The 23,421-nt window shown below is 46.1% G+C and overlaps 1 protein-coding gene across 1 annotated transcript in view; it reads left to right on the top strand.

Annotated features, from left to right (window-relative positions):
- The window catches only part of BFSP1 (beaded filament structural protein 1), a 38,761-nt gene extending 21,621 nt beyond the window's left edge, over positions 1-17,140 (top strand). The window contains exons 6-8 of the mRNA XM_070382065.1: positions 6,864-7,084; positions 13,705-13,790; positions 15,762-17,140. Coding sequence (XP_070238166.1) covers positions 6,864-7,084; positions 13,705-13,790; positions 15,762-16,996 — 1,542 coding nt within the window. The 3' untranslated portion in view covers positions 16,997-17,140. The remainder of the gene's footprint in view (positions 1-6,863; positions 7,085-13,704; positions 13,791-15,761) is intronic.
- The last annotated feature ends 6,281 nt before the right edge of the window (positions 17,141-23,421 follow it).

Below are 23,421 nucleotides of genomic sequence, written 5' to 3'. Positions count from 1 at the left end.
TAAATTGATGTTCGGTTTGACAAGTACATGTAAAGGACAAGAGAACAAGAATTTAAAAAATCTGCACCTCTACGTATACCATTAAACGTTATATGTTACTCTGTCTCTACTCCACCTGAAAGATGATGCTGTGAAAGTGCTGCACTCAATATGCCAGCAAATTTGGAAAACTCAGCAGTGGCCACAGGACTGGAAAAGGTCAGTTTTCATTCCAATCCCAAAGAAAGGCAATGCCAAAGACTGCTCAAACTACAGCACAATTGCACTCATCTCACACCCTAGTAACGGACAAGGCAATGGCACCCTACTCCAGTACTCTTGCCTGGAAAATCCCATGGATGGAGAAGCCTGGTAGGCTACAGTCCATGGGGTCGCTAAGAGTTGAACACGACTGAGCGACTTCACTTTCACTTTTCACTTTTCATGCATTGGAGAAGGAAATGGCAACCCACTCCAGTGTTCTTGCCTGGAGAATCCCAGGGACGGGGAAGCCTGGTGGGCTGCCGTCTATGGGGTCGCACAGAGTCGGACACGACTGAAGCGACTTAGGAGCAGCAGCAGCACACCCTAGTAAAGTAATGCTCAAAATTCTCCAAGCCAGGCTTCAGCAATATGTGAACCGTGAAATTCCAGATGTTCAAGCTGGTTTTAGAAAAGGCAGAGGAACCAGAGATCAAATTGCCAACATCCGCTGGATCATTGAAAAAGCAAGAGAGTTCCAGAAAAACATCTATTTCTGCTTTATTGACTATGCCAAAGCCTTTGACCGTGTGGATCACAATAAACTGTGGAAAATTCTGAAAGAGATGGGAATCCCAGACCACCTGACCTGCCTCTTGAGAAACCTATATGCAGGTCAGGAAGCAACAGTTAGAACTGGACATGGAACAACAGACTGGTTCCAAATAGGAAAAAGAGTACGTCAAGGCTGTATATTGTCACCCTGCTTATTTAACTTATATGCAGAGTACATCATGAGAAACACTGGGCCGGAAGAGCACAAGCTGGAATCAAGATTGCCGGGAGAAATATCAGTAACCTCAGATATGCAGATGACACCACCCTTATGGGAGAAAGTGAAGAGGAACTAAAAAGCCTCTTGATGAAAGGGAAAGAGGAAAGTGAAAAAGTTGGCTTAAAGCTCAACATTCAGAAAACGAAGATCATGGCATCTGGTCCCATCACTTCATGGGAAATAGATGGGGAAACAGTGGAAACAGTGTCAGACTTTATTTTGGGGGGCTCCAAAATCACTGCAGATGGTGATTGCAGCCATGAAATTAAAAGATGTTTACTCCTTGGAAGAAAAGTTATGACCAACCTAGATAACATATTAAAAAGCAGAGATTACTTTGCCAACAAAGGTCCATCTAGTCAAGGCTATGGTTTTTCCAGTGGTCATGTATGGATATGAGAGTTGGACTGTGAAGAAAGCTGAGTGCTGAAGAATTGATGCTTTTGAACTGTGGTATTGGAGAAGACTCTTGAGAGTCCCTTGGACTGCAAGGAGATCCAACCAGTCCATTCTAAAGGAGACCAGTCCTAGGTGTTCATTGGAAGGACTGATGCTGAGGCTGAAACTCCAATACTTGGGCCACCTCATGCGAAGAGTTGACTCAATGGGAAAAGACTCTGATGCTGGGAGGGATTAGGGGCAGGAGGAGAAGGGGATGACAGAGGATGAGATGGCTGGATGGCATCACCGACTCGATGGACATGAGTTTGAGCGAACTCTGGGAGTTGGTGATGGACAGGGAGGCCTGGCGTGCTGTGATTCATGGGGTCGCAGAGTCAGGCACGACTGAGCGACTGAACTGAACTGAACCCCACCAGTGCCGACAGAAGAATCACATGTTGGAGCCCTGTGGGGTGTGGTGCTTTTCGTGGGTTCTCAGTGTTACCAAATTTCAGGACCTGAGTCCAGAATCTCTATTCCTGCCCACGCACCACACACCCCTCACTGTGCAGTGACTCAGGGGCTTCGGAAAGCACATGGGGGTCTGCAGATGGTCCCCAAGGCAGAGACCCCAGCTGCAGAGACCCCTTAAAACTCATCCTGCTCTGGTGATAAACTGTGGCTTGAGGACCAGGCACGTTGATTTGGTGACTTGATGAGTATGTAGTGTTCTCTGAGGTTCTGAGAGGATAGAGGGAGGGTGTGTGTGTGTGTGTGTGTGTGCACATGTGTGTATAATGTGTGTGAATATTTTTGAATGTGTGTACATGTGTGTGCATATATGTGTGTATAAGTTGTGTGTGTGTGTGTGTGTGTACATGTGTGTGTGTGACTAAGCATTTGGAGAAGTGGACACAAGCCCAGTCACGTTGGCAGAATTCTGTTCTGTGTGCCTGTGGGAACAAGGATCCTGTTTCTTTACTGCCAGTAGTCATTCCAGATGCTGCCCACTCTCCTTGGTGGGTGGCCTCCTCCATCTTCAGGGACATTGACTCTTTCTCATGCATCTACTCTCTTTGATTTCTGCTCTTGAGGGCTCATGTGATCAGGAATAATCTAGAATAGTCTCTCTATTTTTTAAGCTCAACTGCTTAAGAACCTTGCTTACATCTGCAAAGTCCCTTTGCCAACTAATACCACAGAGTCTTGGGCAGAAGCTAAGGGGTAAAGGTCACTGGGGCCAAAAGTCTGCCTGATTAGCTCAAATTAAAACACACACATGTCTGGACCCACCTGAGAGTTTCTGACTCAGTAGGTCTGGGTTGTGGCCCAAGAACCTACCTTTCTGAAGTCCAGGTGCTGCTTGCTAGCCCAGGAACCACACTTGGAGGTCACTAATTTGTGGGGGGGAGGCGGGGGGAGGCGGGGGTGGGAATCCCATGCTGGGTCAGGATGTTCTACATCTGGGCCACTCATGTTCCTGGCCTGGGCCTTCCATAGCCTGATTCATGAGATATTTACAGCTGGCTTTTTGCTAATTTTAAAATGTTGCCATGACTTTCGGATGGAGTAGCTAAGCTGTACGTTCCCAGGGAGACCAGTCATCATAGCCCCTCAGTGGGGCCAGGGCTAGGACTGGGGATGTGGTGGGGATGTTGTGGGGCAGCACTCCTTGGCTCTGCCTATGGTTAGGGCATTCACAGGCTCGCCCCAGACCTGTGGAATCAGGGATACTGGAGAGGGGCCAGCATCTCCTTCAACAAGCCCCCCAGGTGGCTCTGCCAGCTTTGAGAACACTGGTCTGCAGGTTGCCTGCAACAGCACCCACGATTGGAGCTGGGGGCCCCTGCTTTTGAGATTGAACGTGGACCACACATGAGATCCCTGAACGTGGACCACGCATGAGATCCCTGAACGTGATGTATGAGATGGTACTTATTCCAGGTGCCCGAGAAAGGACAGGCTCTCTAAATTCTCTAAGTTGCATCAGTTGAGTTTTTGTGACAGGAAGTGAAAAAATGCAGATTTTTACGAGTGTGTTGCCCAGACATCATTTTTTGTGAAAGTCCCTTAGCACCATCTGGTGGCAGGTTTTGGTAAGATGGCATGTAATCTGGAAAGGATATGATTTCTTTTTCCTTTTTGAAATGACCTTGAACCCAAAGGAGTCCAGGGGCCTAAGAGGACTGAGGCAGGAGGTCACCCCTCCAGACGGGGCTCACATGAGGCGTAGCTCAGGATCCCTGAGGACTGTGTGTGCAAAGGCAAGCCCCACAACTGAGCTAGAACACTTGTCTTTTATTCAGATGTTTCTGGCGAGCCCCATGTGAGGTCCGGGAACACCAAGCAGAGCTTGGCTGGGCTCCTGCCTGCAGCCAAGTGGGGAGATGAATATCAGCTGGTCGATCCAAATGGTCCAGACAGAAATGCCCAGTTACCTGGCTCACAGTGAAGTTCAGGCTGCTTTGAGGCCCACGCCTGCCACCTGCCTCTGCCCTCTGTATCAGCTTGACTACTGTTCTCGAAGTGACCCGGGGCTGTCAGTGGGCAGCTCTCTTCCCCTCTCCTCTCCTGACCACCCCTGCAGACCTGGCGCCCGCCTCTCTGCTTCTCACGCCTCTTTCTGCAAGTCCCTTTGCTTCTGCAGTGCCCAGGACTGGACTTACCTCCTCCTGGAAGCCTTCCGTGATGCCCCGCCCCCTCCCCCCCTCCCCCCACCTCCCCAGCACCCTGGGCCTCTCCGTGGGTTCTATGACACCCTGTGCTTGAGCCTGTGGCCAACCTGGACTGTGGCTCCAGGAAGGAGGGTCTCTTTCTCCTACGATCAGTCTGGTGCTAGACGGTGTCTGAAGCCCACATGGAAGTCAGTCCCCTCAGAGACATCTCGTTAGCCCCCTTTGAGCTGCCGAAAGGGGGGCTTTTACTGTTTCTTTCTGAGCACCCCTCCTTCTGATGGAGGAGGTTTCAATTATTGAGCTTTAACACATGGGTGCTGCGGTCACATCTCTTTCCTATTCGTGTGGTAGAAGGGTGAGCTTTGATGAAAGTGTGTCCAGCTCTCATGTTTCCCTACTGCCCAGCTGACTCTGGAGTGGATGGAGCCCAGCCACACCAGTTTGTGACCTGCAGGCTTTGTTCTCAGGACCGCTCCATGGAAACGGAGAGTCTTACATGGGGATTCACCCACTCCTGGATGGCTTCTTGTCTCTGAGATTCAGGTCTGGAGGGGTCCTTTGAATCCCTTCATGGAAGCCTTTCCTGGAGCGTGTAGACGCTGGTATGGTTAAGAGGGTGTGGCCACACCAGGAGTCAGAGGCTGTGCCTTGGTGTTTGATGTCCTAGGAGACTGTTTGAATGGAGACAATTTTGTTTATTTTTTAAAATTTATTTATTTTTAATTGAAGGATAATTACTTTACAGTATTTTGTTGGTTTGTGCCAAATATCAACATGAATCAGCCATAGGTACACATATGTCCCCTCCCTCTTGAACCTCCCTCCCACCTCCTACTCCATCCCATCCCTCTAGGTTGTCACAGAGTGCTGGTTTGAGGTCTGAAGTGAAGTGAAGTCGCTTAGTCGTGTCTGACTCTTAGGTACCCCATGAACTGTAGCCTACCAGGCTCCTCCATCCATGGGGTTTTCCAGGCAAGAGTACTGGAGTGGGTTGCTATTTCGAGTCATGCAGCAAATTCCCACTGGTGATCTGCTTTACATACGGTAATGTGTATGTTTCCATGCTACTCTTTCCCTCTTCTTCCCTGCCCCTTGACCACAAGTCTGTTCTCTACGTCTGCATCTCCATTGCTGCCCTACAAAGAGGTTCATCAGTAACCATCTTTCTAGATTCCATATATGTGCATTAGTATATGATGTTTGTTTTCTGTTTCTGACTTACTTCACTCTATAATAGGCTGTAGATTCATCTACCTCATTAGAACTGACTCAAATGCGTTCCTTTTTATGGCTGAGTAATATTCCATTGTATATATGTACCACAGCTTCTTTATCCGTTCATCTGTTGATGGACATCTAGATTGTTTCCTGAATGGAGGCAGTTTTAAATGAGGAACAGAAACCTGGCCAAACTCTCTTTGTTTATTTTGAAATAATTTTAGACTTCTCTGATGCTGTGAAAATAACTCAGAGTTTCCCATACTCTTCATTCAATTCCCCCAAAGTCAACATCCAAATAGCAAAGCACCAAGGTTGAAACCAGGACATTGGTGAGCAGACCAGACTGGTAAGAGACTTGCCTGAAATCTCACCCCTTACCCTGTTCACAGGTTGCCTGATCCTGGGTCCTGCCTGCATTCAGGTGTCCTGTCTCCTCAGCCTCCTCGAGGCTGGGACAATTCCTGCCCATCTCTGTTTCTCATGACCTTATCTGTACATAGCGAAGGGTCAGGCTCTCAGGAACAATCACCCTCCATGTTGTCCAGTGTGTTCATTAAGCTGCATGTGTCAGGCATCCTGTGATGCACATACATGAGGATAGATTCAGACTTTTGCTTAGTTCCCCACGACTCAAAGAATGTGGCCCGGAGACCAGAGCCACAGCCACGGGCATTGTGGAGGAGCCACTTAGAAACCCGGCCCCTCCAGTCCCACTGGAGCTACTGAGTCAGAATCTGAGCAAAACTGTATCCTTGGGGTGGTTCATATGTGTGTTGAAGTTTGACAAGTGCTCTTGCAGATGAAGTGGGTTTCAGTCTACATGTTTTATTTTGCTTTTGAGGACTGGCTACGCCTGTTATATCTTTTCTCTGTGGGAAAACAAGCTTGTACTGAGCTTGTAAATAAGTTTGCTTATAAATAAGTAAGAAGCTTGTGGCTGCTTGTGGGTTGTCATAGCTCTAAAAGTGAAGACGAGGAACCTCTCTTCATTTTCCTACCTTAATTTTGACTTGTCCTGCTTTAATATATAAATAGCGTTTCTCTGAAGTTATTTTGCATAAGTGCCAGCGCACACAAACACACACATTTTAGCTATCAAAACATATATGTAACTCTACTGGTCAGAAATCAGGAGAAAATTAAAGTGCCGTAGTGATTGAATAAGATCAAGGAGATCCCCCCCTTTTTATTATTATAGCATCTTATCTATTTAGTCCATGTTCTTTTTTTTACTACTTTTTCATGCTAACTCAGTAAAGTACGAAGAATGTACTCGGAGTTGTACATGTTAGTCCAGGGATGGCAGTTTTTATTTTCTGAGTTTCTCATCTTCCTACTGCCTTGGGTCGGGGGCTCCGCTACAGGCTGATTTCCTGGGGTGCTGATACAAGCATCAGGGGAAGGGGTTCAGTTGTCACATCCTTCTGTGGCTTTAAGATTCTCTGCGGACAGAGAAACAAACCAACAAAACAAATACAACTGGGTACGCCGTCCGGATTCTCCCCTGCTGTGTCTGTGTCTGCAGGGAGAGGGTGGCTGGGTTTTCTTGTGACTATTGTCTCTGCCCGCAGACTGCGGCCCTGGAACAAGCCATCAGAGACGCCCACGAGTGTTATGATGATGAGATTCAGCTCTACAACGAGCAGATAGACACCCTGCGGAAGGAGATTGAAGAGGCAGAGAGGAGCCTGGAGAGATCATCCTATGACTGCCGGCAGCTGGTGGTCGTCCAGCAGACCCTGAGGAACGAGTTGGACCGGTATCATCGCATCATCGAGAATGAAGGCAACAGGTGGGGTCAGGGTGGGCAGAGCCCACGGGCACAGAAACACTTACTTGTTCCACGTTTTTCCATGTGCAAGTTCCAGGCTGTAGGGAATGTGTCAGGAAAGTGAGTGTTAGTTGCTCAGTCGTGTCCGACTCTTTGTGACCCCCCCTGGACTGTAGCCTGCCAGGTTCCTCTGTCCATGGGATTCTCCAGGCAAGGATACTGGAGTGGGTAGCCATTCTGTTTTCCAGGGGATCTTCCCGACCCATTGCAGGCAGATTATTTACCGTCTGAGCCACCAGAAAGAGACCCCCAAATCCAGGACCTCATGGGGCTGGAATGCTAGTGGGGAGGCAGAGGATGAGTGGGTTTGCAACAGAGATGTGGGCTCTGGCATGAGTGATGGTAGGGGGAGGGGAGAGGTGATGAAGATGACTGTGGGAGTGTTTGGATGTCAAGGTGCCTTTTAGCTCCACAGGCTTCTGGTGACAGGAATGTCTTAGCTGAAAGGATGACCAGGTATGGTTATTGAGATGCTACAGGCGAGATGCCTGCACAGTACCTGGAATTGGACCAGTGCTCAGAGCGGTTGGTGTTATTACTGCTGCTGCCATGGTGACTCTGAGCACCTGGCCCGCCAGTACTGTGGCTACCAACAGGCTGTCTGGTCTCCTGCACGATGGATTGGGATGTGAAGTCTGCTGGCAAGTGTCTCTGTCTCTGTCTCAGCCTCATTCACATCTACACCTGCATCAGCTACTCTCTGTTTCCTCTGTGTTCATCTATGTGACCGTGTCTGCACCTACACGTATACTTATGTCCACATCTGTGTCCACAGCGTCTGTATGTGTACATCTACACTACGCCTGCGTTCTCTACGTCATCTGTAGCTACACCCACATCACCTAACCTACATCTGTATCGTCTACACCTACTCCTGCCTCTACATCACCTACTCCTACATCATCTGTATCGACATCTGACACCTACTCTGCCATCTACGTCTGTCTGGATCATCTACATGTATGTCTACCCCACATCTGCATTTTCTGTGCCTGCGTCATCTTCAGCACTTCTGTTATTTATGCTGATGCCTGCATCACCTACATTTACACCTGCACTTACCTCTATGTCATCTGCATCTCTACTTCCACCCACATCTACATCATCTGTATCCACGTCTATATCACTTACATCTGTATCTACATACACCTGTGTCTACATTATCTATGGTTATAGTTACATCTTTATCACCTAAGCCTGCACCTCATCTCCACATAAGTATGTAAATCTCTATCGTCTTTATGTACATGCATAAAGTGTCTACATCTCCATTGTCTTTACTTACATGTATAAACTGTCTATACCTCCATGGTTTTCTTTTTTTTTTTTTTACTTTACAATATTGTATTGGTTTTGCCATACATTAACATGAATCCACCATGGGTGTACATGTGTTCCCCATCCTAAACCACCCTCCCACCTCCCTCCCCATCCCATCCCTCTGGGTCATCCCAGTGCACCAGCCCCGAGCACCCTGTATCATGCATCGAACCTGGACTGGCAATTTGTTTCACATATGATAATATACATGTTTCAGTGTCATTCTCCCAAATCATCCCACCCTTGCCCTCTCCCACAGAGTCCGAAAGACTGTTCTATACATCTGTGTCTCTTTTGCTGTATCTCATACAGGGTTATTGTTACCATCTTTCTAAATTCCATATATATGCATTAGTATACTGTATTGGTGTTTTTCTTTTTGGCTTATTTCACTCTGTATAATAGGCTCCAGTTTCATTCACTTCATTAGAACTGATTCAAATGTATTCTTTTAATGGCTGAGTAATATTCCATTGTGTATATGTACCCACAGCTTTCTTATCCATTCGTCTGCTGATGGACATCTAGGTTGCTTCCATGTCCTGGCTATTATAAACAGTGCTGCGATGAACACTGGGGTACATGTGTCTCTTTCAATTCTGGTTTCCTTGGTGTGTATGCCCAGCAGTGGGATTGCTGGGTCATATGGCAGTTCTATTTCCAATTTTTTGAGGAATCTCCACACTGTTCTCCATAGTGGCTGTACTAGTTTGCATTCCCACCAACGGTGTAAGAGAGTTCCCTTTTCTCCACACCCTCTCCAGCATTGATTGCTTGTAGACTTTGGATAGCAGCCATTCTGACTGGCGTGAAATGGTACCTCATTGTGGTTTTGATTTGCATTTCTCTGATAATGAGTGATGTTGAGCATCTTTCCATGTGTTTGTTAGCCATCTGTATGTCTTCTTTGGAGAAATGTCTGTTTAGTTCTTTGCCCATTTTTTGATTGAGTCTTTTATTTTTCTGGAGTTGAGCTGTAGGAGTTGCTTGTATATTTTTGAGATTAGTTGCTTGTCAGTTGCTTCATTTGCTATTATTTTCTCCCATTCTGAAGGCTGTCTTTTCACCTTGCTTATAGTTTCCTTTGTTGTGCAGAAGCTTTTAATTTTAATTAGGTCCCGTTTGTTTATTTTTGCTTTTATTTCCAATATTCTGGGAGGTGGGTCATAGAGGATCCTGCTGTGATATATGTCGGAGAGTGTTTTGCCTAGGTTCTCCTCTAGGAGTTTTATAGTTTCTGGGCTTATGTTTGGATCTTTAATCCATTTTGAGTTTATTTTTGTGTATGGTGTTAGAAAGTGTTCTAGTTTCATTCTTTTACAAGTGGTTGACCAGTTTTCCCAGCACCACTTTTTAAAGACATTGTCTTTTCTCCATTGTATATTCTTGCCTCCCTTTTCAAAGATAAGGTGTCCATAGGTGCATGGATTTATCTCTGGGCTTTCTATTTTGTTCCATTGATCTATATTTCTGTCTTTGTGCCAGTACCATACTGTCTTGATGACTGTGGCTTCGTAGTAGAGCCTGAAGTCAGGTGGGTTGATTCCTCCAGTTCCATTCTTCTTTCTCAAGATTGCTTTGAACTATTCGATGTTTTTTGTATTTCCATAAAAATTGTGAAATTATTTGTTCTAGTTCTGTGAAAAATACCATTGGTAGCTTGACAGGGATTGCATTGAATCTATAGATTGCTTTGGGTAGTATACTCATTTTCACTATATTGATTCTTCCAATCCATGAACACAGTATATTTCTCCATCTATTGTGTCCTCTGATTTCTTTCACCAGTGTTTTATAGTTTTCTATATATAGGTCTTTTGTTTCTTTAGATAGATTTATTCCTAAGTATTTTATTCTTTTCGTTGCAATGATGAATGGAATTGTTTCCTTAATTTCTCTTTCTGTTTTCTCATTCTTAGTATATAGGAATGCAAGGGATTTCTGTGTGTTGATTTTATATCCTACAACTTTACTATATTTATTGATTAGCTCTAGTAATTTTCTGGTGGAGTCTTTAGGGTTTTATATGTAGAGGATCAAGTCGTCTGCAAACAGTGAGAGTTTTACTTCTTCTTTTCCAATGTGGATTCCCTTTATTTCATTTTCTGCTCTGATTGCTGTGGCCAAAGCTTCCAAAACTATGTTGAATAGTAGTGGTGAGAGTGGGCACCCTTGTCTTGTTCCTGACTTTAGAGGAAATGCTTTCAATTTTTCACCATTGAGGATAATGTTTGCTGTGGGTTTGTCATATATAGCTTTTATTATGTTGAGGTATGTTCCTTCTATTCTTGCTTTCTGGAGGGTTTTTATCATAAATGGATGTTGAATTTTGTCGAAAGGCTTCCTCTGCATCTATTGAGATAATCATATGGCTTTTATTTTTCAATTTGTTAATGTGGTGTATTACTTTGATTGATTTGCAGATATTGAAGAATCCTTGCATCCATGGGATAAAGCCCACTTGGTCATGATGTATGATCTTTTTAATATGTTGTTGGATTCTGTTTGCTAGAATTGTGTTAAAGATTTGTGCATCTATGTTCATCAGTGATATTGGCCTGTAGTTTTCTTTTTCTGTGGCATCTTTGTATGGTTTTGGTATTAGGGTGATGGTGCCCTCATAGAATGAGTTTGGAAGTTTACCTTCCTCTGCAGTTTTCTGGAAGAGTTTGAGTAGGATAGTAGGTGTTAGCTCTTCTCTAAATTTTTGGTAGAATTCAGCTGTGAAGCCATCTGGCTCTGGGCTTTTGTTTGGTGGAAGATTTCTGATTACAGTTTCAATTTCTGTGCTTGTGATGGGTCTGTTAAGATTTTCTATTCCTTCCTGGTTCAGTTTTGGAAAGTTGTACTTTTCTAAGAATTTGTCCATGTCTTCCAAGTTGTCCATTTTATTGGCATATAATTGCTGATAGTAGTCTCTTATGATCCTTTGTATTTCTGTGTTGTCTGTTGTGATCTCTCCATTTTCATTTCTAATTTTGTTGATTTGATTCTTCTCCCTTTGTTTCTTGATGAGTCTGGCTAATGGTTTGTCAAGTTTATTTATCTTCTTGAAGAACCAGCTTTTGGCTTTGTTGATTTTTGTTATGGTCTCTTTTGTTTCTTTTACATTTATTTATGCCCTAATTTTTAAGATTTCTTTCCTTCTACTAACCCTATACCTCCATGGTTTTCATCTGTCTACATCTCCATCATCTTTATGTACATGTATAAACTGTATACATGTCTATCATTTTTATGTACATATATAAGCTATCGACATCTCCATCGTTTTTATGTACACGTCCTAACCCTAACCCTAACCCTGGTAGGCTCCAGTCCATGGGGTCGCTAAGAGTCGGACACGACTGAGCGACTTCACTTTCACTTTTCACTTTCATGCATTGGAGAAGGAAATGGCAACCCACTCCAGTATTCTTGCCTGGAGAATCCCAGAGACAGAGGAGCCTGGTGGGCTGCTGTCTGTGGGGTCGCACAGAGTCGAACATGACTGAAGTGACTTAGCAGCAGCAGCAGCATAAACTGTCTACACCTCCATTGTCTTTATGTACATGCATAAACTGTCCATGTCTCTGTCATCTTTATGTACATGTATAAACTGTTTACATCTCCATTATTTTTATGTACATGCATAAACTGTCTACACCTCCGTCGTCTTCATGTACATGTATAAACCATTGGCACCTGCATTGTCTCTGTGTACATACACATCTACAATGGTGTCTCCATTATTCCTATCCGTACCCATGCCTACATATATGACTGTATCCACCTGTGTACCTATAGCCCTAGATGTGTGGAGAATGGATTGAGGCCAGCCTCCCAGTGTAAGGACTCTGCTTCTCTATTAAGTGGAGATTCTTCAGTTCAGCCTAGCCCACCAGGCTCCTCTGTCCATGGGATTCTCTAGGCAGGAATACTGGAGTGGGTAGCCCCTGCCTTCTCCAGAGGATCTTTCCACCAACCCAGGGATTGGACTTACATCTCCTGTGGCTCTTGTATTGGCAGGCGGGTTCTTTATCACTGAGCCACCTGGGAAGCCCTCTCTTATTTTAAAAAGCCCCCAAAACAAAGAGAACTCCTGTTCAAGAAAGAAGTGGCATATTTAGATTATCAGCAATTTCTACCTTACCATTTTTTTATGTGTGTTTCACAGTTTATGATTGACCTTCCCATCATCATGCAATGTGTGAGTGTGTTTGGGGGGTTTAGATTGAGATAAAAGAGAAACACCCAGGCGTTCCCCCAGGGACACTTCTGTCCTCTCTCTGGGGCTCTGTCTTGGCATATGAGTGCTCTAATGTGTTGCAGGAAAAGGAAGATTTTCTTTTGTTTTCTCTAGTTCCGGTCAATGTATTGTGCTGAACTCAATTATATTTATGTCACAGTGAATGCTTCATGCACACATATACAAAATGTCTTGAACTGGTATTTAAATGTCTTTGTGAAAAGTTTTGTTTTGGAGGCAGGACTTCATCAAAAGGTAACTGGGTACCTCTTTTGTGTGTTTATATAGAACTCTTAATTTTGATATGATTTCACACTGATAGAAGTGTTGCAGGCACAGAGCAAGGAAATTCTGAATCCTCTTAGATTCACTAGCTGTTTACATTTTGTCTCAATTGCTTTTATCTTCCTGCTATCTCTGGTTATAGAAACTATTCTTTAAAAAACAAGTTGGAGAATCATATGCTGGTTGCCCTAAATAATTTATCCTGGGCTGGCCATTCTCTTATTTTAGGGGTGGTGTGCATGCTCAATCGTGTCTGACTCTTTTGAGACCCTAAGGTCTGTAACCCACCAGGCTCCCCTGTCCATGAAATTCTCCAGGCAGGAATACTGGAGTGGGTAGCCATTGCCTCCTGCAGGGGATCTTTCCTATCCAGGGATCAAACTTATGTCTTTTGCAGCTCCTGTATTGCCAGGTGGATTCTTTACCACTGAGTCACCTGGGAAACCCTCTCTTATTTACAAAAAACCCGAAAACACAGAGAACTCCTGTTCAACAGAAAAGTGGCATATTTAGATTATCAGTCATTTATACCTTACCATTTTTTATGTGTGTTTCACAGTTTATGACATGACTTTCCCATCATCATGCAATGCGTGAGTACATTTGTGATTCTTGAGCTGTTGGATCTAGAGGAAGCCTTGTTCATTTTTGCTGGACACTAGAGCCTCCCTCTTACCCCACAACCCCATTCTGTTTGCCTTGATGACTTAACGATGGTGACCTCCCTCTTTCTGGTTCTTCCTGTCAGGCTGAGCTCTGCCTTCATTGAAACTCCAATCACCCTGTACACTGCGAGCCATGGGGCCTCCCTCAGCCCTCGGCATGGTGGGAAAGGTGAGTCCCCAACTCTGGCTTGTTCTACTTTTCTGTCCTAGGAAAATGGAAAAAATCAAGCGACTTTGTCTCCAAATGTAACATTCATGCTCCCTTCCGATCCAGCTGGAAATTCAGTGCTTTTATGTGGGGTCCTTCCTCGTTCTGCGGATGTCCTCCCACTGGTGCCGAGTGACTGAGTCTGAGAGTTTACAAGGAGAAAGTCAGGCCACACGAGAGGCCACCATCCATGAGCATGAGGCATTTAACTGGGGAGGAAAATCGCAATTAACATTTACACTGGCGAGAAGTAGATAATGAAATGTATCTATCCACCCTCCCCCTCCCCCAGTGAAATGAACTCTTTTAAGCAAAGGTGCTTAATCTAGCATCAGGAGCAGAGTAGATGCTCAACTTTTGTTCGTTTTCTCTTCCGTTCAAAGCTGAGCAGGAAGAGCTTGGTGGGCAGTGGAGCTTCTGCCTTCAACACTTGGTCCTTTGTGGCGGTTTCCCGCACTTGTGAGATGTCCACTCATGGCTCAGTCTCCCCAGTCAGGACCGAACAGAACGGTGCCCGGAGGAAGGAAAGCCTGGCTTCCAGTGCCGTCAAATCCCAGGGTCTCAGAAAGCTCAGAGGGCTTTGTGGAGATGGGAGAAGGGGCAGGGGTCCCCAGACACCCAGGCTGGCTCCAGGGGCCCGTAGCTGTGTGCAGGGTGCTGGGCTTGATGCTTTACTGTCACAGTCTGGAAATTCTTCACAGTTTTGAACAGCAGGCCCTGAAATTCAGCAACTGGTCTTGCAAGCACCCCATTCTGCACCTGCTTCTGGCCACCTGCTTTGACATGTCCCCCTTGTGTCCCTCCCCCGTGGCTTCATGACCTGCACCGCCATGCCTGCTCACTCTGCTCTGTCATTGAGGGTCACCCCTGTGGGATGCCCTGGCTCTGTGAACCCAAGTCCTCTGGTTAACAAAGGGAGGAGGGTAGCTGGAGAAGACTTTGGTGTTAAAAAGTTAAAAAATCACTGTGTTAGTAAATCTCGAAAGCCTTTCAGATGTATGTGTGTGTGCTAAGTCACTTCAGACATGTCTGACTCTTTTGCGACACCATGGACTCTACCCTGCCAGCCTCCTCTGTCCGTGGGATTTTCCAGGCAAGAATATTGGAGTGGGTTGCCCTGCCCTCCTCCAGGGGAATCCTTCTGACCCAGGGATAGAACTTGTGTCTCTTATGTCTCCTGCAACAGCAGGCGGGTTTTTTTTTTTTTTTTTTTTTACCACCAGTGCCACCTGGAACTAAAAGCCTGCCTTTTGGATGAGACAGGGTGAAACTTTGTGTTTTCTGAAACTTTAAGTTTCTCCTCTTGGCTGGTCTGAAGCAGTGAATGTGGCCTCTGGCCCAGGGGATTCCCATTCTGGGTTTAAGGGCATCATTTCCTCTTGTTGCACAGGAGGAAGGGGGTGGTGAGCAAGGAGTGGCGGTGTTTATCTGGTTTGGGGTGCAGGGGGACAAGGGTGTGCCTGGAGGCTATTCCAAACCCATCAGAGGAAGGTGGGTTGACTCTGAGTTGCTCCTTTGGGGAAGCCTGAGGTGACAGTGACTCCCTGGACTGGATTTCCTGGTCTGGTCTGGATCCAAGTGTCCCCTGTGACCTCGAGGTGAGGGTGCTGGGGTGGGGCAGAGGCCCTGCTCCCACAGAATGTTATTGCAGGAGAAACACGGATCTCAGTAAGTTGTACCCAGTATGAAGGGAACTGTGGGGGCCTCCCCTCTGCTCTGCAAACCCGGAGGGGCCAAGTGACTTGTCCCAAAGTCACACAGCGGCCGGCAGGGCTGGGTCCTCAGTGTGGGCCATGTATCCTACCTGTTGCCAACCAGCCAACCAGGAAACCCCACCTCAGTGCTAGGCATGTATTTTTCAACAAATACTTTTTCTTCCTCTTTCATTGGCCTTTACTCATTGCACCCACCTCCTTTTTTCTTTTTTCAAAGATCTCACCAGGGCTGTGCAGGATATAACTGCGGCGAAACCAAGACTCAAAGGCCTCCCCAAGAACCTTCCGAAGAAAAAGGAGATGGTAGCAAAAGACAGAGCAGATGAAATTCTGGAAGAGACACTGCTGAGAGGTCCAGAGGACATGAAGCCGGGGCGGGTGGTAATCAAAGAAGAGGGCGAGTCTAAGCTTGAACCAGGAGATGAAGAAGCAAGTCCCCCGACCCAGGAAGGGGCTCCGGAGGATGTCCCAGATGGAGGCAAGATAAGCAAAGCCTTTGAGAAACTAGGCAAGATGATCAAGGAGAAGGTGAAAGGCCCCAAAGAACCCGAGCCCCCCGCCGACCTGTACACCAAAGGGCGGTACGTGATGGTTTCCGGAGATGGCAGTTTCGTGGATCCTGGCTTCTGTGTCTTCTCTGTCCCAGCCAAAGGGGGCGTGGTGGTGTCTAAGGGGGACGACTCTGTGCCTCCTGACAGCGGCGTGGAACCCTCTCCCCAGCAGCCTGAGCCCCCTCTGGAGGAGGGACAGGGGCCCCCCCAGGAGAAAGAAGATGGTCTGAAGGAGGAAGGGGGGCCCCCTGAGGGGAAAGGAGAGCCCCCTGAGGGGAAAGGAGACAGTGTGAAGGAGGAAGGGGGGCCACCTGAGGGGAAAGGAGACGGTGTGAAGGAGGAAGGGGGGCCCCCTGAGGGGAAAGGAGACGGTGTGAAGGAGGAAGGGGGGCCCCCTGAAGGGAAAGGAGATGGTGTGAAGAAGGAAGGGGAGCCCCCTGAGGGGAAAGGAGAAGGTCTGAAGGAGGAAGAGGGGCCCCTGCAGGAGAAAGAAGATGGACGCCCCCCCACCCCGCACCCTGCAGACAAAGGGGATGAGAAAAATGCCAAAGAACTGAAGGGGCTTCAGGGGAAACAGGATGACCAGAAGGAGGAGGGGGCCAGAGGGCCCTGTCCCATGGTGGCGCCTGGTCCGGAGGGGCCGTCTACACCCCGGTCTCAAGGGCCTCAGGTCATTCTGGGTGGGTCCGAGGGGCATGGGGCTCGGAGCGGCAGCCGGCTGGCGAGAAGCCCTCCCAGGAAGCTGGCCTATGAGAAGGTGGAGGTGATGGAATCCATAGAGAAGTTTTCCACTGAGAGCATCCAGACGTACGAAGAGACTGCTGTCATTGTGGAGACCATGATTGAAAAGACGAAGGCAAACAAGAAGAAACTGGGAGAGAAGGGATCCTCCAGTGCCTGAGCTAACCGGGAGGAGGTGCCTCTAGGCCCCTGTAGACACGTGCTTGGATGTTTTAGAACAGAGGCTACAAGGGTACAAGGTTCTTTGGATTAGATCATGGTTGGCCCATCTGGCTTACCAATGAAGCCTTAATTAAAATGTTTTATTTGCTTGCACATCCTTTGTCTGATTAACAGGGGCCTTGGGCTTGCAGGTGGGCCAGCCTCACTCAGGACAGGGATGCCCTGCTAACGGCCACTGAGCTGAGCTCATTTAAGAAAGTAGACGAGCCCTTTGCCCTGGGGCATCGCGGGGCTCATTAGAGGATCAGAGTCTGGATTTAACACCTGAAACATGTCAGGTGATGGTTCGGCTTGTTTTCACCGCATTTCAGGCACAAGCACACGATCGCATGACGGGTGCTTTGTTAGAAGTCAGGTGATTAAATGTGTCTGTCTCAGTTTGGGTTCCCCAAGAAGCTGACCCTGCAGCAAGGATCTGATGTCATTTCTGGGGACGTGGTCCCAAGAAGCGTCAGGAGGGCAGGAGACGGAGGTGGAGGCAGCAGGGCATCAGAGAGGAGAGGCGCTACCAGGTGGGTTGGCACTGTGGGCTGCTGGCGCTCAGCCCCCATACCTGGGGGCTCTAGGAGACGGGGCGGAACTTGGTCTTCAGTTACACTGCCCGAGGGTGTGGGAGCTGGGTGTTGACCCACCAACCCCTGTTGGCCAGAAGGGAGGGCCCAGGACAGCCCTCAACCGAGAATCGCAGGTGCAGGTGGGCTTTTGGACGCCAGGCGTGGAAACGCATGGAAGCAATAGGGGTCACGGGCAAGAAGCAGGGTGCCAGGGCCGCCTGCATAGCACACGTGCCTTGTGTCCTGGCTGAGTCACTTAAGAGTTTCTCACTCAGAGATTGCACTCCTGGGTTGGGCTGCAAAAGCAGAATCAAATGTCACCACACAGTTCCTTGTTCAGCAGTTAATTAATGAACTCGCCTAACATTTACTGAGGGGCTTTCCTGATGGCTCAAGCGGTAAAGAATCTGCCTGCAATTCAGGAGACATAGGGGAGGCGGGTTTGATCCTGGGGTTGGGAAGATCACATGGAGATGCAACAGCAACCTGCTCCAGTATTCTTGCCTGGGAAGTTCCATGGACAGAGGAGGCTGGAGGGCTACGTCCATGGGGTTGCAAAGAGTCAGACATGACTGAGCGACTGAGCACAGATGCACATTTACTGAACATACTCTGTGTGTGTGCCAGGCAGAGTGCAGTGCTGATAAGGGAGAGTTTACAAGTTTATTAATTATCTCAATTATCATAATATAATGTCCCGTAATACACATATGTGTATTCTCCTGTGCATAAATGTGCACTCGGGTATCTGCAGTGTCACATCCTAGGAAACAGAAATTACTTGAAACCAGAATCTTTACAAACATTTTTATGTTGCCTATAGGCATCTCTTTTTTTCTAATAGTCCAAAAGTATTTTTTTGCTTAGCCAAATAAGAAATTACTCCTTCTCCATGTAGATGCTCCAAAATACATTGTAGACAGTGAATAAATGTGCTGAAATGGATTATTGCATCTCCAATCTGGTAAGACAACCACACATCATTACAGAAGATTAATAGTGTCATAAATTACACCCTCTCCCTCAGCACCTTCAAGACAGGACTAAGTGCAGGAGGGACCACCAACTTGGGGGGGATCCTGCTGAGCCTCGTCTGGTCAAGGCCCCTCCTAGAAAGCTCCTACCCCATGCTCAGGCCCCCCACCCCACACTGCCGAGATGCCCCCATCCGCCAGCCACCCGGAAGGATGGGAGAACTGGAATGTTGAAATAGCTCCTACCCAGGCCTGTCTCAGCCTCTGAACTTCCGGCACCAGCTTGTGCTGGCTTTGGCTTCCTGTGTGAGTATTCGGAAAGGTATAAATCTCTGCTGAAGGTGGGGGCTGACCCTGGGAGCAGATGGCAGGGGAAAGTGTGCAGAAGGCACAGGTGGCTCTAGAAAGTATAGACATAAGGTGGCAATTGTGTTCAAAAAGGGGCAGGCCAGGGGACACTGCTTTTATTCAGATTAAGTATTTCCAGGATGGCCTGGGTGAGAATGAGGAAGTATATGGAGTGGCCAAAGCCCTCCACAAGGCTCCCTTTGGTGCCACCTTGGAGAGAAAAATTTCCAGAATCCTGGGTTCTGGTCCTAGAGAGACATGCTGGCAGAGCAGGGGTTAATGCCTCCTGGTCTGCTGTCCTATGAGGCCAGAATGATCCACTCCAGACTGAGGCAGGCAGCTTGGGGGAAAACTGCCTATCACCCAATGAATCAGCCATCACGTTGAATCCAGCACCTTCAAAGCCTGAGATCAAGGCCAAGGCTGGGGCTGCAGAGAGTAGTGAGGAGGGAGGGGGAAGCAGGTTGCTAAGAGAGAAGCCTAGTTCACTCTGCCTGAGTAACAGGAAGGGTGATACTGATGACTGGGGTGGGTTGATGTGCTTGGCACTCTCTGGAATGAGAAGCTAAGGGGAGGGCTTGGCCTGTCCTTCTGCGTACCCATGGGGATGAGGGATCACTGCTTCGCAAGGCCAAGCCCCCAGGTCTCAGGCTGCACTTCCAGGGTGCACAGACAGTCCCCTCTTCTGCTCTCCCCACCTCTGCCCTCCTCCACCCCTGACCTCCCCCGCCCTTCCCAGTGAGGTCAGGTTGGTGTTGAGTCACTTACAGGGCTTTGCCCTGCTCAGTGCACCCAACTCCAATCTCTGTCAGAGCCGGTGGCCCCTTCCCAGCCAAATGGAAATCAACTCCTCTGGAAGCTAGGTACCCTCTCTCAGGTACAAAGGGCTAGCCTATCCCACTTGCCTGAAGCGGGAGCCAGTTCTGTGGTACCATTATGCTCTGATGCTCCCCTGAGATCCAGGCTGAGGACAGTCTCCAGATGAGAACACTTCCAAATTCATGTTTAACTTTCTTCCTCTTGTCCTGTCTCATTTCCCTCACTCATCAACTCCCAAGAGCACTCCTTAAATAAATATAATAAACAAATAATCTCTTAATTAAGATTGATTCATTAATCTTAATTAATATCGATGAATTTAAATTAAGATGTAAAATAAATCTCTTAAATAAGAATCTTAAGTAAGAACCTCTAGAGCTTCCCTGGTGGTCCAGTGGCTAAGAATCCATCTTGCAAAGCAAGGAACACCTCTTCAGTCCCTGGTCCAGTAAGGTTCCAAATGCCTCGGGGCCACAACTATTGAGCCTATTCTCTGAAGCCTGCAAGCTGAGCCAATTACTGAGCCCACGCGCAGCAACAACTGATGCCCACGCACCCTAGAGCCCGTTCTCCACGACAAGAGAAGCCACTGCAATGATAAGCCTGCACACTGCAACTAGGGAGCAGCCCCCACTCTCTGCGAATACAGAAAGCCCACCCATAGCAGCAAAGGCCCAGCACAGCAACAAATAGTAATAAAAATATAAATATTAAAAAAATCTCCATTGCAGACTCTGTTCTAGGGACCCCACCCTATGAGAGCCTCTTGTTATTCATAATTAGCGTCAGTCACAATTTATTGCCTCAAAAATTCAGCTTTACCCAGTACCTGAGTGAGTGAGTGAGTGAAAGTCACTCAGTTGGGTCCGACTCTTTGCGACCCCATGGACTTTATAGTCCATGGGATTCTCTAGGCCAGAATACTGGACTGGGTAGCCTTTCCCTTCTCCAGGGAATCTTCCCAACCCAGGGGTCCAGCCCAGGTCTCCCACATTGCAAGCAGATTCTTTAACAGCTGAACCACAAGGGAAGCTCAAGAATACTGGAAGGGGTAGTCTATTCCTTCTCCAGCGGATCTTCCCCACCCAGAAATCGAACTGGGGTCTCCTGCATTGCAGGTGGATTCTTTACCAACTGAGCTATCAGGGAAGCCCACACAGTACCTAGTACCTTGTAATGCATCCCTTTCTTTTAAACTGAGTATTAGATTCTGTAGTTTGCACAAAGCACTTTGACCAATACAGTGATTCACACCAAAAATAGTTGCAGCGATAAACGCTCAAGGGACTGAGAGTCTGGCATCCTTAGGGGTGAGATTGGTCATCCTCTCTGGTTGAGTTTGAATGCAATGAAGATCCTATTAGTAGTAAAGGATGATATGGTGAGGACTATTCATTTCTTGATTTCATTTTTTAAAATAATATAATGAGAACCCATGAGTTTGGTACTCATCCCAAGAGCTAAACTATTATCAGTAACTTAGGTCTACCACGCACTTCTCTTCCATCCAATACTCATGCCTCCCCTAGGAGGTCACAATTATCTGAGGGTTTTATCACATATGTTGATGCCTAAATAAGCTATTGGTTTTTTTATTTGCTTTTGATCTTAGTGAAAAGAGTAGTCTTTTGACACTTGCTTTTCCACTCAAAATTATAATTATGAAGATTAGCCATGTTGTGGCACAAAAAGGAATATCATTTTCATTTTTACTGCTGTGTGGTATTCCATGTGTGACTACACCACAAACTATCCATTCTGTGGTCGATGGGTGTATGAATTGTTCTTTTCCTTCTCTCTTACAGTCAGTGTTACTGGCAACTAGTTTGTTCTCTGTATCTGCGAGTCTGCTTCTTTTCTGTTATGTTCACTAGTTCGTTGTATTTTTTTAGATCCCACCTGTAAGTGCTATCATACAATATTTGCCCTTCTCTGTCTGACTTATTTCACTTGCATAATGCCTTCCAAGTCCATCTATGTTGCTGCAAAAGGCAAAATTTCATACTTTTTTATGGCTGAGATGTGGTATACGCCACATCCATAAAGTTGTATTTTCTGTACCCATTCATGTGTTGATACTTACGTTGCTTCCACATCTTTGCAATTATAAATAATGCTGCTATGAACATTGGGATGTATGTATCTTTTTTAATTAGTGTTGTTTTTTGGGGGGGGATATATACCAAGGAGAGGAATTCCTGGTTCATGTGGAAGTTCCACTTTTAGTTGTTTGAGAAATCTTCATACTGTGTTCCACAGTGACTGTACCAATTTACATTCTCATCAACAGTGTACAAGGATTCTCTCTTCTCCATATCTTCGCCAACATTTTTTATTTATGTTCTTTTTTGATGATAGACATTCTGACAGATTTGAGATGCACCAACAATGTAAGGTTATCCTGGCTTTTCCTCATCCTTGACTTTAAGATGTATGGTTTGGGGACTTCCCTGGCAGTCCAGTGGTTAAGACTCTGCATTCCCAATGCAGGGGGCATTGGGTTCAACCCCTGACTGGGGAATGAAAATCCTGCATGCTGCAGAGCAAAAGAAAACCCTAGTTGAGTCAATAAAACTTAATTTTTCATAAAAGTATGTATGATTTTGAAAAGACTGAAAATTAAGTTTATCATTTTTAAATTTGAGGGGTGTATGTGTATAGAAAGTAAAAGATATCTGATTGCTTGTATATCTGATCTTTTAAAAAATTTATTAGAGAGTAGTTGATTACAATGTTATATTAGTTTTTATCTTAATAAAATAAAAATAATACCTCTAAATTCTGTCTTATATTAGTTAAAATACATTCAATTAAAATTTTGAACTAAAATATCTTCTATTATTTCTTTTGAGGGGAGAAAGGGACTGATAATACCAAGAATTGAAAAACATATGAAGTTTTTGTGATAGTGTGTATTGGCTGTGGTGTACTGGTAACTATTTAACAACTGGCTCACTAGGAAAGAAAGTGTGATTTGTAGAAGTTGCCAATTTCTGTGGGATAAATACTTTTACCATGGCTGACTCTCACAATTTGTTGGTAGGAGTGTAAATTGCTACAACCACTTTATAAAACCATTTGATGATATCTGTAAAAGTTGGATGTATGCAAATGCTGGGGAACAGCAATCCAAACCCTAGGTATGTGTACCAAAATATTTATATTTTCTGGTCATCAAAAACTGAAAAACTAGAATGAATAAATAGTTGTGTATTCATGCAATGGAGTACTATACGGCAATAGAAACAAATAAGCTGCTTTTACACCTAACAACATGAATGAATCTCACACACACAAAAGCATATATACTGTATAATTCTAACTATAAAAAGTTCAAAACCAAGCAAATCTACTGTGGGGGATCAGCAGTCAGGGTAATGGTTGCTTTGGGAAGGACAGAGAAGGTAGTGATCAGGAGTATCTTTCCTGGATGGTTCGTGTATGGACTGAATGTTTGTGTTCTCCCAAATTTATGTTCAGTTCAGTTCAGTGTTTATGTGTTAAAATTTCTGTGTTGAAACCCTAACCCCTAATATGATAATATTGTTACCGAGTCTAAGCTCATACTGCTCACCACATGACAAGTATCCCAAAGAACCATCTTACCCGAGTTAGAATTCAGGCTTCTTTTATACTGAAAGGGTAGGGGATGTGGCTGGTTGTCGCAA

The sequence above is a fragment of the Bos mutus genome, chromosome 13, assembly GCF_027580195.1.
Source record: "Bos mutus isolate GX-2022 chromosome 13, NWIPB_WYAK_1.1, whole genome shotgun sequence".
NCBI lineage: Eukaryota > Metazoa > Chordata > Mammalia > Artiodactyla > Bovidae > Bos > Bos mutus.
This window is presented reverse-complemented; position numbering and strand designations above follow the sequence as displayed.